We start from the raw sequence: 15411 nt of genomic DNA, 5'->3' as shown, positions 1-15411 counted from the left end.
TGGGAGAAATATCAACAATCTCAGATATGAAGATGATACCACTTTAATGGCAGAAAGCAAAGAGGAACTAAAGAGCCTCTTGATGAAGTTGAAAGAAGAGTGAAAGCTGCCTTAAAACCCAACATTGAAAAAGACTAAGACCATGGCACCTGGTCCCATCACTTCATGGCAAACAGAAGGGGAAAAAGTAGCAGTGACAGATTTTATTTTCTTGGGCTCCATTTTGGTGACTGCAGTCCTGTAATTAAAAGACAGCTTGCTCCTTGGAAGAAAAGCTATGACAAACCTAGACAGTGTACTACAAAGCAGAGACATCACTTTGCTGACAAAGGTCCTTCTAGCTCTGACTAGTCCTGAATATTCATTGGAAGGACTGATGCTGAAGCTAAGCGCCAATATTTTGGCCACCTGATGCAAAGAGCTGACTCCTTGGAAAAGACCCTGGTACTGGGAAAGATTGAAGGCAGAAGGGGACAACAGAGGATGAGATGGTTATAGATAGCATCACTGACTCGATGGATATGAATTTGAGCAACTCCGGGACATAGTGAAGGACAGGGAGGCTTGGCGTGCTGCAGTCCATGGGGTCGCAGAGTCGGACACGACTGAGTGACTGAACAGCAGCAAGGGGATACTGACTGGCAGGTGAAAAGTCAACAGTGACAGGCCTGCGGTGTGGACAACGCTGCTATAATGCAGACTAGGGGTGTGCTTCCCTCAGGACACACATTGGTGTTACCGAAAGGAGAGTGTGTGTGTGGGAATCTGGCTGCTCGCCGCTCAATAGCCAGTGAACAGGACAGGTTCGTGGAAAGGGAAGTATGTTTTATTTCACATGCCAGCAACTGAGGTGGGGGGGAGGGTGGCAGACATCTGTGCAAAGGCAGATTTCCACCCCCTGACAATCAGGGGATGGAAGATAAAAGGGAGAGCTTTTATAGACAGAGTGGGGGGCAGTTACAAGCAGAAACAGTAGTCATCTTCAACTGGTCATCAGTGTCCTGACTAGCATCACCTTGGTTGTTTCAGGTACAGTTCATCTATAGTTCCAGAGTGAAACCTTTCCCCTTTCTTTGCAGTCAATTCTCAGAACTGTGGCAGCTCATGTTCTGGGTACAGTCTGGTTATCATGTAGTTAACTTCTCCACCTGGGGTTTTGGTATCGATAAGACAGCTCACAGGATACGGCAAATATCTATAGCCCTTGAGAGAGAACTAAAGGTCCTTGACTATGCTGAATGACTACATTATTCTTATTTAGTCTCCTTTGACTGTTTTCATTTCAGTATTTCTCACTTCTCTGATTAAACTTTTTGACTGTAGTTTTCCACAGGCAAAAGGCAGGCAGAGGACTTGGTGGGGGGTGTGTGTCAAGGGACATATGGTCTTGCTCCATTTTATTGGGGTCTGGAGACTCCTGGAATCACACACAGGGGGTGACAAAGGCAGAAATACAGCCATTGGTGAAGTCACCCAGATTGAAACAGGCACTGCTGCTGACTGACATACTTGGCAGTGGACACCTCTGTTGCAAAACACTAGAGTTTTCACAGCTCTGTGATCAGAAGCTTTAGGATATGCACACTTATGGTGTCACAGACTATGTTTTGAATACTCCAGGTGACACACGGACTGAAGTGTATACCCTCCTGTGGTGACATGGACTACACTGTAGACACTTTGGGGGATGATAATGATTGAGGTGTGGTAACCCCTGGGGTTATGGTAACAGGGTAATGGGCACCCATTGTTGTTCCACAGTCTAGGCAGTTGACAAATCTGAGATCAAACTGAACAGAATGTGTACACTTTGGTGGTAAAACAGGTTGTGTTGTGGAAAGCCTGGGATCACACAGAGTGGAGAATAAACATTACTGTCATCACAGGTTGGGGTGGAAACACTCTAGGAGTCACTCAGACTAATGTTAAGTACTCCACTGGAGACACACAGTCTGGGGTATATGTACCTCTGTGGACAAACTGACTTTAGTGTGGAAAATTCTGGGGTCACACATAGGGGTGTGGACACTCCTGAAGTCACAAGACTAGGGCCAGACAGGTGGAGAGTGGGCACTCTGGAGAGGTCAGAGACCAGGCCTAGGCCAGATGGGCCCCTCCTAGGCTGTACCCTTGGGGGTGCGGACACTGCTGGCTTGCAGACTGGGGATTAGACACTGCTCCCATCAGAGACTTTTGGTGTATACTTCTGATGTAATATAGATGGGATGGACATAACTAGGGACACAGCCTGAGGTGAGTATGCTCACAGGTTCCCAAAGGCTTGTGTTTTTGCTCCTCGAAATGGAGACATGGACACTCCTGGGATTATACAAATGGGACTGTCCATACTCCCCGGCTCTTGCTGATTTTATGTGGATGCTGCCTGAATATACATGGTGATGGGGGTGGATACTCTTATGTTACACCACCTTTTGTGTGGATACTTCTGTTTTACATTCCTGGAGTCACACAGACTTGGGTGTGGACATTCCTGTGGTCATACTGATGTGAATGAGAAGACTCCTGCATTAACGAGCTGTGGTGTGGGCTCCCTGGGGTTGGAATTGGTATGGACACTCCCAGGTTCACAAAGTCAGGTACAAACACCTGGGGTTACAGACTGGGATGTCAGTAGTCCTGAGGCTCAGTGGATGGGGGTGTGCACAGAGGATGGTGATTTTCTAAAGATATGTGAGTGAGCTGCAGAAACCAGACCTGCCTACGTAGCTGTCAGCTCCTGTTTGCTAAAATGTAAATTCAGGACTGCACTCATGACAAACTTTCTGACATGCCTTTGAGAAAGAAAAATTTGTTCTGGGGAGTTCTCTGGTGGCCTAGTGGTTAGGATTCTGTGCTTTCACTGCTATGGTGCAGGTTCAATCCCTGACTGAGGAACTGAGATCCCCATAAACCATGCGACACAGCACCCCCTCCCCAAAAAAGCTTTGTTCTAGGGACTCCTACGGCATCTGATCTGATCAAGTCTGTGAACTCCTTCATAGAATGTTTTTAAAAGCATGCGTGTGCATACACACACACTCTCTCTCTCTCTGTCAAATACACAGGAATTATTATGGATACCAAGTAAAACAGTATGGTGGTTCCTCAAAAATTTAAACAAAACTTACCATATAATCCAGCTATCCCTGGATACCACATATATACTTTCGGGTCTGTATCCAAAGGAGATGAAGTCACTACTCAAAGAGATATCTGCACCCCATGTCACTGCAGTATTATTGACAACAGCAAAAATATGGAAACAACCTAGGTGTCTTGTCAACAGACAAATGGATAAAGAAGATTTGGCATATGCATATAACAGAGTATTATTCAGCCATAAAAAAAAGGTGGTGGTGGTGGTTTAGTCGCTCAGTCGTGTCTGACTCTTGCAACCCCATGGACTGTAGCCCACCAGGCTCCTCTGTACATGGGATTTTCCAGGCAAGAATACTGGAGTAGATTACCATTTCCTTCTCCAGGGGATCTTCCCAACCCAGGAATCGAACCCAGGTCTCCTGCATGCAGGCAGATTCTTTACCAAATGAGCTATGAGGGAAGTCCATTTGTGACTACATGGATGGACCTCATTATGCTAAATGAAGTCAGAAAACACAAATACTAAATATGGAATCTAAAAATGGGGGAAGGTGGTAAAAAGGTACAGCTTCCAGTTATAAGTTCTGGGATGTAATAGTGCATAGTGACTATACTTATCAATACTATTTTGTATATTTGAAAGTTGCTTAGAGAGCAAATCTTTTAAAAATTAGTTTACATTTGGCTGTGCTGGGTCTTTGTTGCTGCATATGGGGTTCCTCTAGTTGTGGCGAGTGGGGGCTACTCTGTAGTTATGGAGCACAGGCTTCAGCAGTTGTACATGGGCTTAGATGCTCCGCCGCATGTAGAATCTTCCTGGACCAGGGATCAAACCCATGTCCCCTGCATTGGCAGGCAGACTCTCAATCACTGGACCTCCAGGGAAGTCCAAGAGCAAATCTTAAAAGCTCATATCACAAGGAAAAACTCTTAACTATGCGCTGTGATAGATGTTAACTAAACTTGTGGGAGTCATTTTGCAATATATAAGTATATTAAGTCATTATGTTATATACTTTCAAATTACACATATTATATGAATATGTCAATTACAGTTCCAATAAAAGAAAAAGTATTGTATTAAAATGAAACAACATTGAGGTGCTACAATAAATGAACTTTAATTAGTACATCAAATTATAAGACCTTACTCACTACAAACAAGGTGAAAAGACAACACTTAGAATGGGAGAAAATAATAGCAAATTAAACAACTGACAAAGAATTAATTTCCAAAATATACAAGCAGCTCACACAACTCAGAATCAGAAAAACAAACAGCCCAATCAAAAAGTGGGGAAAAGACCTAAACAGACATTTCCCCAAAGAAGACATACAGATGGCTAACAAACACATGAAAAGATCCTCAACATCACTCATTATTAGAGAAATGCAAATCAAAACTATAATGAGATACCACCTCACACCAGTCAGAATGGCCATCATCAAAAAGTCTACAAACAATAAATGCTGGAGAGGATGTGGAGAAAAGGGAACCCTCTTGCATTGCTGGTAGCAACATAAACTGATATAGCCACCCTGGAAGATGGTATGGAGATTCCTTAAAAAACAAGGAATAAAACCACCATACGACCCAGCAATCCTACTCATAAGCATGTACCCTGAGGAAACAAAAACTGAAAAAGACACATGTACCCCCGATGTTCATTGCAGCACTATTTATAATAGCTAGAACATGGAAGCAACCTACATGTCCACTGACCGATGAATGGATAAAGAAGTTGTGGTACAAATATACAATGGAATACTACTCAGCCATAAAAAGGAACACATTTGAATCACTTCTAATGAGGTGGATGAACCTAGAGACGATTATACACAGTGAAGTAAGTCAGAAAGAGAAAATGTAAATATTGTGTACTGATGCATATATATGGAATCTAGAATGATGGTACTGATGAATTAATTTTCAGGGCAGCAATGGAGAAACATACATAGAGGACAGACCTAAGAACATGGCTGGGGAGAAGGGGAGGGAGAGGGTGAGATGTATGGAAACTTACAATACCATATGTAAAATAGATAGCCAATGGGAAATTACTGCATGACTCAAACAGGGGCGCTGTGACAATCTAGAAGGGTGGGATGAGAAGCAAGTTGGGAAGGAGGGGACGTGGGTGTTCCTATGGCTGATTCTTGTTGATTTGTGACAAAAAACTACGAAATTCTGTAAAGAAATTATCCTTCAATTAAAAAAATAAATTTAAAAAGATCTTATCCAAAGTGGTGACCAATATTTTAAGATGCCCATGACAACTGTAACAACATAAACAAGTAACTTTGATATGTACTGGTGGGAAAGTTGCAGGCACTGCTTTTACTACTGTAAAGGTAATTTTATAATACTGATTTGCTGCCAGCATTCAGATTCTGGAGTAAAGCTAAAATTTCAGTTAGTAAAACTGAACTGATTTCCCTCCATCAAGTTCACAAATACCCCTGACTTCTACCCAGGGTTAAGAAGCCCTGCTTTCAGGGTGAGTTCTGGACATATTCAAGACACAGGGCTGGAATGATTTAGAGAAAGGCAAGACCCTACTCAAGAATCCCCTCTACAGTGCAGACGGACACGCCAGGATGTTTCCCTCCTTGTTGTGTTTGTGGTGGTTGCTGGAGGTTCCTACTCAGAGCCTGTACATTTAGGATGGGTTGACGAGGTATTTGAAAACAAGTTCATCAACTCAAGTTCTGGTTTTCCTGACAGCAAACAGCTTCCGAGTCCTTATCAGATTGCCAGCTAACTAAAAGGTCAAAGTAAAAGAAGTTTTAAACCAAAATGTTTCCTACTGTCTTCTACTATAATCATTGTTTTCTCAGCTATATTTTTGTGCAGTTTTTCCCCTCTACTTTCATTGTGAACCATAACACACAGAAAATGCACAAAACATATAATGTTCATTCTTTTTGATGTGTAGTTCTCCACTGTGAATAAACCAGGATTTAACAATCCATCCTATAGCTAATGGGTGTTTGGGCTGTATTTAGTCTGGGGGTACTACAAATAGGCTGGTTAGAAACATTCAAGTACTCCTTTCTTAGTGGAACTAAACACACATGCAGCTTTAGCGGATAATTCCTAACAATTATCTAGCAGTTACACCATTATATGCTGCTCTTGGTATATACAAGGGTTCCAATGCTGCAAGTCCTTTCAGATACTTAGTATTATTAATCTTTTTAGTTTTGGCTTGCATTTCTCTGAAGAGCAGCTTTTCATGTACTTACTGGGCATTCTCATATTTTCTTTTCCTTATTGATTTATAGCAGCTTTTTAAATATCATGGATACTATACATGTACAGATTATAAATATCTTTTCCCACTGTGATCTGCCATTTCATTTTTTCAAGGTGTCTTTTTTACTTATTTTAATGGCAAACTTGGTCTGAATAAACTGAAAAGCCACTGTCAGACGGGGATGTCCTCTAAAGTGGTGTCCTGAGGATGAGAAGCCCTCCAGCACTGACAGGTTTAGCCCAGACTGTTCCATGCAAACTGGCTCCTCACTGCTCCCCGACCATTCCTCCTCAGGGCCTTTGCATTTGCTATTTCCTCTCCCTAGAATGTTCTTACCTAGATTAATACATGGATTCCCTCCCTCATCTCCTTCAGGTCTCTGCTCAAACATCACCTTAGTGAGACCTTCCACGGTAACCACCTTAAAAACTGCAAACTGCCAGACCCTAGAATTCTTGATCTCTTGTGTGCTATGTGCTAAGTCTCTTCATTTGTGTCTGACTTGTTATGACCCTATGGACTGTAGCCCACCAGGCTCCTCTGTCCATGGGATTCTCCAGACAAGAATACTGGAGTGGGTTGCCATGATCTTTTCCAGGGGATCTTCCTGACCCAGGATCAAACCTGTGTCTCTTATGTCTTCTGTATCGGCAAGTGGGTTCTTTACCTCTAGCACCATCTGGGAAGCCCTTATCTCTTTACCTTGCTTTAAAATTTTTTCATACCCCAGGTTACTTTTACATATTATATACATATGGGTGGACATAGAGAGAGCAAGATAAATAATACGTGCATGTGTGGTTGGAAACTCCTGCATTTAGATTGTGAATTATTACCTCTTTCCTAAACTAGAAGCTCTGAGGGCCAGGGTATCTGCCTGTTTTGTTCCCTGCTCCATCTTCAAATCTAGAGCAATGCCCAGCACACAGCATGTGTTCAATAAATGTTTACTGAGTACCTCAATGTGTAAAATCATTAAGGCAGTTCCTGGCACATAACAGCAGGAGTTTTAGTAAAGGTCTGCTGACTGAAATCTTACCAGTTGATGTAAAAATTTCAAAAAGTAAAATTTTACTCAGTTTTTAAGGTGCTGTTTACTCAAATTCTTAGATTAAAAAGGCAAATTTACCTTCATGTGTTAAGACGAGCAATTCACTCCACTGTCTTCCACCTACCCAAGAAAAAGAAGAAAGACTCAGATATTTGGTTAAGCTTTTCTGCTCACTATACTTGGTTTTACCCATTGATTTTTATAGCTATTGGGAGTTAGGAAACAGAAGTTTGTCCCAGATACCACACGATTTGGGGCAGAAAGAAGCACATGAGGAGGGGGTCACTGAGGGCACTGAGTCCATGTTTTCAGACCTCAGAGATCTGCAGGGTGTAGCGCTGTGGAGTGGCCAGGGACTGGGGCAACATGTCCACTGTGCTCATGGGGCAGTCCTGGGGGCAGATCTCCTTGGCCAGCTGCCCCTTCTTCTTCAATGCGCAGGCCTCCTGGTAGGGTGGTGAGATGGGGGGCTGCGTGGGTGGTGTGTACTTGTATTCTGAGCCGTCCTCTAGCTGCAGGGACACACATTGGGAGGGATGGTGAGGACCTGGGAACAGAGGACAGCACCCCCCATCCAACCCACTGTTGGCAGAGCACTTACGTCCAGTGGGTAACTGCGGTCTGAATCATAGGCGCTCAGGTCCCCACAGGTCACAAATGGCACAATGATGCGGGTGGGGCCATCCAACTGGTTGAAATCTGGATCTGACAAGCAGGGAAAGATGAGACAAGACAGGGCCAGGGTGTCTGGGGTCAGCTGTGACTCAGGCTGCACCCAAGATGGGTACGGAGGCCTCCCTCACATATCCACCAGTTACTCTTTACACTCCTGCACCAGAAATCCTTCATTTGGTTCAGATCACCTCCTCAGGGAAGCCCTCCATGATCACCCATTCTAAAACAGCCCTCCCCAACCTGCATTTCTCCCACTGCACTTATGGCCACCTGCCATATGCTGCCTGGACTTTGTCTCACTCAAGCATGCTTGACACAAGAGCAGCCCTGTGCTTTTTTCCTCTAGGGGCCAGGCTGAAGGCCCTCACAGGACAAAATTCCCACACAGAAGTGGGGTTTCTACTTGGGGGTGTGACTTAGTCTTCCTAGGCTAGAAACTCCTTAGGCAGGTGGAGTGTCCCTTGGGGTAGGACTCAGAACTTTCACCAGGTCTAAGAGTCATCACTAGGGAACTAAGCCAAAGATCCTCCTAGATCAAAATATCCCTACAGGGGTGGAATTTCCAGAGGGTGGGGCTGAGGATCCTTTGGGGACAGCATTCCCTTAAGGGGCAGGGTTTCAGCCGCGCATGGGGTTAAGGGCCCTCCTGGGACATAAAATTTCACTGGCAGACAGACTCTCCCCAGGGATGGGGCCCAGGGCTCTCACCATAAGAGTGGTCCAGCAGGGGTTTGGTCAGGTCCGGCAGGAAGCCCTCAGGGGGGTCGTAACCCTTACAGACAGCAAAGGCCTCTATGGGGAGAAGGTGGAGTGAGGGGCAGCTGCTGCCTCCACTGCATGTGGGAGATGGATCCCTGAGATTCGAAGCCCCTGCCCAGCCCCTCCACCCCACTGACCAATGCTGGAGTTCCGGCTGCTTCTGGGCTTGGCACAGAGCACGCTGGAGAAGAAGACACGCAGCTGGCTATAGATCAGTGTCACATCCCGGCCTCGGAAGATCTGCAGGGTGGGGAGGCAGAGATGGAGGCATGAGGATGATCTTTGGAGACTCCTCTCTACCCCGTACCAGGTTCCCTGAGACTTACCTTAGCCACAAAGCAGCCCCCTGGCTTCAAGACGTGTGTAGCAATGTTCAGAGCCTATGGGCAGGACAGATGGCTAAGGCTGAGGTAGAGCCAGCCAGGAGGGGGCCAAACTGAGGTAGGGACAGCCAGGGTTACTCACAGCTAGGAGGAGCTGGGCCTGCATATACTCATCAACATCGTGGAGGCCGGTTACTGTGGCAAGAGGAACAGCATTAGGGGGCCATACAGTCTAGCTATCTTCCTGTCCCAGAGAGGTTAGAGCGCTAAAAACATTTACCAAGCTCTCTTACTGCTAAGGTTCTGCATGCAAATGACTACATCTGCCAACTGGATGCATATTCTGAGCTCCTAACCCTAAGACACTAATTTTCAATCTCAAAACAATCTTAGGCAGGAGTATTATTTCTTCTATCTCCAGTCCAGATTCAGATCAGAACGAACATCAGATGCAACACATCCAAAAACAAACTCTTGACCTTCTTGCCGGAACTTGCTCCTCCCATCATTTTCCCCATCTCACCTGATCCTTCCAGTTGTTCAAGCCAAAACTTTCAAGGTAGTTACCTTTGATACACACCCACCCCTTCCACTCTCTTCTCACACCCACATTTAAGCCATTAGCAAACTTTCTCAACTCTTTCAAAAGATCTCCTCTACTCGTCTCCACCACCATCGCCACTCACCTGGATGACTACAGCGGCCTCCCCTCCCCAGGTCTCAGCCCTCACACTGCTCACAGCAGCCAGAGGGATCCTGTCAAGACACACATCAGGCACGGCCTTCCTCTGCTCACAACCATCCCATGGCTTTCTCCATGCTCTTGTCTTAGTGAAGGAGCCAAAGTCACCACTGTGGCCCAGAAAGATCCACCTGAGGATCTGATTCTTACCACCTCACTGACCTTACCTCCTACCACTCTCACACTTGCTTACTCTGAGCCAGCCACAGTGATCTCGCTCTTCACCCTCCTACCTCAAGTCCTTTGTATGTGCCAATCACTTTACCTGGATTGCTCTTTATTCAGATATGCCCTAGCCCACTCCCTTGCCTGCTTTAGGTCTCTATGCTAAAGGCAGTGAGGCCTTCTCCACTTTACTTAAAAGTCCTCCAGGTATTCCCTCCCTCCCTCTCATTTTCATTATTTCCCCATGGTGCCTATCACTTTTTGACATGCTATACAGTTCAATCATTTGTTTCTTTTCTGTCTGCTCCCACTAGAACACCAGCTCTCTGAGGTCAGAGAATAGTAGTTTTATTCATGTTATCCTCCCAACATGTATAACAGTGCCTGACACACAACAGATGCTCAGTAAATGTGCTGAATGGATGGATAGATGGCTGACTTAAAAAAAAAAAAGAAGTGAACAGTAATGGAACAGTTGCAGAGAGATGACAAAAGGTTGGACAAAACCAAAATAGTAGAAGGCAGAGAACAGGAAACAGGTAGGGAGAAGTTGCCAGATGTGGGAACAGCTGACAGTGCAGGGGAGAGGCAATAAAAGAAGCCGACAGAGGTGGGACATACAGAGAGGGACATGCAAAGCACCCCCCGCCTGGCCGCCCAGTCCCTGCTGTTTACCATCAGGAGCCCCGTCACACACCACTAGGTCCGCGGGGCAGCCTTCAAAATGCTGGATGATCTCTTTGGCAGTGGACAGCTATGGAAGAGAGGGATGATGAGTGGCCCCACAGCACCCCCACCAAAGCCCTCTAAGCCCACCTGTCGTCAGCCCTGGCCCACAGCATCAGGTCAGCCAAATTCTCAGGCTTTGCCTGAGACTGGGCTCCATCGCTGGGAATACTTTTTTGCCGTCTCCCTGTGATGACAACTCGCTGGCTCTGTTCCTCTGCTGCTATCCTCTCTTGGTTTCTCTCAGTTACTCTACCACTGTCTGTCTTTCTTGGTCTCTTTGTCTTTTTCTTTCTTGCACTTGCTGCAAACCCCAGACTGGTGGGGGGGGGCTTTGTCCAGGATACACACCAACACCCCCAGCCATGCTCTCACCTGGGTGATATCCCCCTGGATCTGTAACACACCTGGTAGTGGAGCCATAGCCTGAAGGTCCACAGCCACCACGTGGCCAGACCCTTGGCCCCTGTGGACAACACGGTCCAGGTCAGCTCAGTTTTTACTCCTGGTCCACCCTCCAACCTAGTCTGCCCTCCCGGCCTCCCATCTGGGACTCCACACTCACCCAATCTTCTGACTCAGCACCTGGCTCCAGCTGCCTGGGGCCGCACACAGGTCAACTGCCCGTGTCACACCTGAGCACACACAGGAAGGTGCACTGGTCAGCTGCACCCACCTTTCCAACTGGGACCCTGCAAAGTTTACCCCTTTCCCCCAGGAAGCACCCAAGCACCCATATCTACCTGTTGCCCAGATGCCCAGCTCCTTTTGAGTACCTGCCATCTTCCTGACTGCCCCATGGACCCTCCAAGTCAGCCCAACTACCACACAGAGCTCTGTAGACCTAGCCCACTTGTCTATTCCCTTCACCCGCCCCATCCCCCAGTGAATTGCCCACCAAATGGGGACCTTGGAAGAGTTGAAATTCCTCGTCAAGTTGTAGCAGCTTGAAGGCACTGCGGGCACGCCAGCCATTCTCCTTGGCTAGGCGGTAGTAGACATCTCGCTTGTCCTTTGACGTCCGTCCCATCTTCCACGCTGTTTGCCCAGGGACCTGCCAATAGTAAGCTGATGCTGCCCCATATCAGTAAGTGTGTGAGTGGGCCATTACCTATCTCTGCAGGGCTGTGAGAACCACATTAACTAAACCAGGCTCATCTGACCTATGTGACAGCTCTCTCAACAGGTGGGGAGGTTGGAGCCCAGTCACTAACCCACTGAGCTCACCGAGCCTGAAGGATCCCATTAATGCGGTCTCAGGCTTCACTGCTCACCCTATAGATTCCATTATTAAGCCAACAGACCCCCCAAAGTCCCACAAACCCAACACTTATCACACAGATGATGTCACTGACCCTGTCCACCTCCCACTGCTGTCACTTATACTCTACATATTAAACTCTGCAAATCTCACTATCAACCCTTCTCTGCCCACCTTATCCCCAATAACATCTCACCACCACCCCCAGCTCTCCTTGCTACCCCTAGTCATAAAGCCCTACTAGGCCCCATTAATCCCCTGCTTTCACTCCATTACCCTCACACTACCTCACTGCATTCCCCACCTCCTTAATCTCTCTCCCCTGAAATGATTAGGCCCCCAATTATTCCTTTTGTTGTTTAGTTGCTAAGTCGTGTCCGACTCTTTTGTAACCCCATGGACCGTAGCCCGCCAGGCTCCTCTGTGCATGGGATTTTCCAGGCAAGTATACTGGAGTGGGTAACCAATCCCTTCTCCAGGGGAACTTCCTGACCCAGGGATCAAACCCACATCTCCTGCATTGCAGGCAGATTCTTTACTACTGAGTCACTTGGGAAGCCTGATAATTCTTTTATCATCCCCCATTAATACCTGGAGGATCATGGTCTATTAGTTCCCCATTAAACTCTCAGTTACTATGATTTATCAGCCCGCATTAGCTCGGCCCTCCAATTGATCCTTCACAGATCACTAGACCCTGTTAACTCTTCTTACCACATTCACCTTAATCCCTGATAATCATACATCACTTCTCCATTCTCCCCTCACTGCCCACCTGTCTCCCCACCCAAAAATCAATTTATGATCACACCCAACAGTTTACTATTACCCTCTCTTTGCTCACTCTGTTCTCATTACTTCTTCAATGATCATGCCATCATCACAAACTAAAATCCTTTGATCACAATACCCCTTTATCTTCCCATTCTCTCTTCTTTGATCACTACTCCATTAGTTCCTTGATCATGACTCTCACCTCTATTATTCCCTCCACAGCCTCGCCATTATCCTTTGAATCACTATGCTCCATCACTCTTTATTAACCCCTTGAATGTCATAACTCCATCCGTCCCAGGGATCACACTGCTACTTGCCTCCCATTATTTTCCAGTTGCCCATTCTACCATCCCCTCATTAATTAAAGAACACATCCCCACTGGCCCCCATGAACACATCGACTAAAGCACACCTATTAGCCCCCACCGATTCCCCAATAACACTTCCACCAGACCTCTACTATACCCACGCAGCCCACCAAACCTCTACACCTACCCATTAACCGCCCTCTGGCTACACCACCGGTCCCTCCTCATTACCTCAAAGCCCAAGTCTCCACTGGGACCACAAGACCCCCTACAAGGCAGCTCCGCCGGTATCTGGACCCCTGCGCCCCCGTCCCCCACCCCTAGCCCATCCCGCAGGAGCGGTCCTATTCTCCAAACAAACGTTGGGTCTGGAGCCTACCCAATGCCAGCTGCCCAAACTACACAGTTGCGAACTTCCCTCCTTCCCTCACTGGCGGGACAGTGCAGGCATGCCTTAACTGTCTCAGTCGAGACCCAAGTCCTCCGCGCCCCAGGGCCTACCTCCAATTTTCGGAGTGGGGAGAAAAGGAACGAAGGAGGCCGGTTCGTGAGCAGCACAAGCCTCGGCGAGAGCGCAAACCGGTGAGAAGTCGTAGGTTTTCAGTTTGGGTTCTTAGTTGCTCCGAAAGTCTGTCGCGCATGCCTAACGGCCACCAGAGTGTGCCACGCCTGTCATCGTGGAATGCGGTGGCTCGCGCGAAGCCGGGACCGGACCTGAACTTACCACGTGAGTTCCGGCAACTCAAGCAGACGTAGCAGGTCTGGCGAATTGCCGTTCCCAACATGCAACGGGCTCTAGTAAAGCCGCCGAAGTCTCGCACGGCGAGGCCGAAATGTCGCGAGGCATGAGAACTGAGCGTGCTCTTTCGTTATAAGGCGAAAAATCGCCTTTTTCTCCGCTTCTCCCTTCTTGGACAACTGTATGTCTTGAGCCTGTGAACTACATTTCCCAAGATACTACGAGCACGCCGGCACTTATTTATTTTTCGCGTACCGTGAAGTGCAGTTACCTTTGGGGTGGTGAACTTGAGAGGAAGGAGAGTGCGTTACTTAAGTGCGCGGGCGCGCGAAAGCTACTGGTCTGCGATTTCAAATCTCACTTCCGCTAATTGATAGCTCATTCTGATTGTTACCTTCTCAGAACTTCGGTTTCTCTATCTGTAGAAAGGGGATAATAAATAGTACAGACTCCACCTAGAGTTACTGGGAAGATTAAATAGGTGCAGTTCAGCACACTAATTCTTTGTAATTCTGTGTTCTTCAAACACTTTTAACTCGGACCTAGAAAAAAAAGACTGCATCTGGACTCAGTGCACAAGCAAATATAGTAATGGAAACATTATAGCATTTACCGTGTGCCAGGCACTCTTCTGAGTGCTCTCAGTGATGTGCTGGTAAATGGTTAACAAGCATTTATTTAGGTGGAGAGGGAAAGGAAGCCCTGCTTTCTAACATTTGCCAGTTTCCATGGTTTACATACTAGTATCTTGTCAGATTTCAGCCTACCAAGGTGTAGTCACGGAAATGCACCATGTCTGTTGTCTCCATTGTACAAATAAAATAGGGATAAATGCTCTCTCAGGAGCATAGAAATAATGAAATGTAGTAAAATAATAAGTGATGAATTTTGAGTATCACCTTTCAGAATTTAATTTAGTTGTAAGTTTATATAATTTCATGTTTAATAATAGCTGTTTCCCTCGTTTACAGATGAGGAAAAGGAGGATATGTATATATGCATATTAGATATGTAAACACATGCCATTTACTATGTATATGGTGACATAGAAATATATAGTGATGTCTAATTTTTATTGGTATATAAATTATATATTAGTAAACAATACAATAAATATATGTATGCCATTATATGGAAATATAGAATATATTTTTGCATTTTGTATAGTATATGTACAATATATATATCATCTTTAAATTTATATGCTGATATATATATAAATCTGCTATATATATCTACTTACTAAAGTAACTGCACTAAATATAAATAAATAATGTTATGTCAGGTGGTGATAAAAGCTATGAAGAATAATAAAGGATGAAAGGAATGGAGAGTAACAGGGATTGAATTGCTATTTTAGTGTGGTCATCTAAGGCTTTCAGAGGAGCTGACATTTGAGCTGAGCTGGAAGGTGAGCACTTGCTACGAATATTTGGAGGAAGAGCATTCCAGGCAGAGGGAATGCCAAGTGCAAAGACCCTGAGGTGGGAATGAGCTTGGAGAGTATCCAAAGAACTGAACAACCAATT

At 46.0% G+C, this 15411-nt stretch overlaps 1 protein-coding gene across 3 annotated transcripts; it reads right to left on the bottom strand.

The window, feature by feature from the left end:
* Window positions 1–4301: 4301 nt before the first annotated feature.
* On the bottom strand, window positions 4302–13806 carry FTSJ1 (FtsJ RNA 2'-O-methyltransferase 1). Of its 3 annotated transcripts, none has more exons than XM_068962276.1 (13): window positions 13645–13806; window positions 11707–11865; window positions 11363–11432; window positions 11173–11263; window positions 10747–10825; window positions 9307–9359; window positions 9168–9221; window positions 8979–9081; window positions 8791–8874; window positions 8009–8112; window positions 7722–7919; window positions 7486–7527; window positions 4302–5861 (listed from the first exon to the last, which is right to left on the bottom strand). In XM_068962276.1, the coding sequence occupies exons 2-12, from the start codon at window positions 11825–11827 to the stop codon at window positions 7495–7497; spliced, it is 990 nt and encodes a 329-aa protein (XP_068818377.1). In that variant the 5' UTR covers window positions 11828–11865; window positions 13645–13806; the 3' UTR covers window positions 4302–5861; window positions 7486–7494. The 3 variants fall into 3 exon arrangements, with proteins under 3 accessions (XP_068818377.1, XP_068818378.1, XP_068818379.1); XM_068962277.1 differs by having other exon boundaries at window positions 8009–8106; XM_068962278.1 differs by lacking the exons at window positions 10747–10825; window positions 11173–11263; window positions 11363–11432; window positions 11707–11865; window positions 13645–13806 and adding an exon at window positions 9851–9921.
* Window positions 13807–15411: the final 1605 nt, after the last annotated feature.

The sequence above is a fragment of the Capricornis sumatraensis genome, chromosome X (assembly GCF_032405125.1).
Source record: "Capricornis sumatraensis isolate serow.1 chromosome X, serow.2, whole genome shotgun sequence".
NCBI lineage: Eukaryota > Metazoa > Chordata > Mammalia > Artiodactyla > Bovidae > Capricornis > Capricornis sumatraensis.
Note: the sequence above shows the minus strand (reverse complement) of the source record. Positions and strands in the feature narration are given on the sequence as shown.

Coding starts and splice junctions, on each gene's coding strand:
- FTSJ1 (XM_068962276.1), bottom strand. CDS start 11,827: ATGGGACGGACGTCAAAGGACAAGCGAGATGTCTACTACCGCCTAGCC. Junction 9,360..10,746: donor GTGTGACGGGGCTCCTGATG/GTAAACAGCAGG, acceptor CTCTTGCCACAG/TAACCGGCCTCCACGATGTT. Junction 8,875..8,978: donor CAGCCGGAACTCCAGCATTG/GTCAGTGGGGTG, acceptor TTCTCCCCATAG/AGGCCTTTGCTGTCTGTAAG.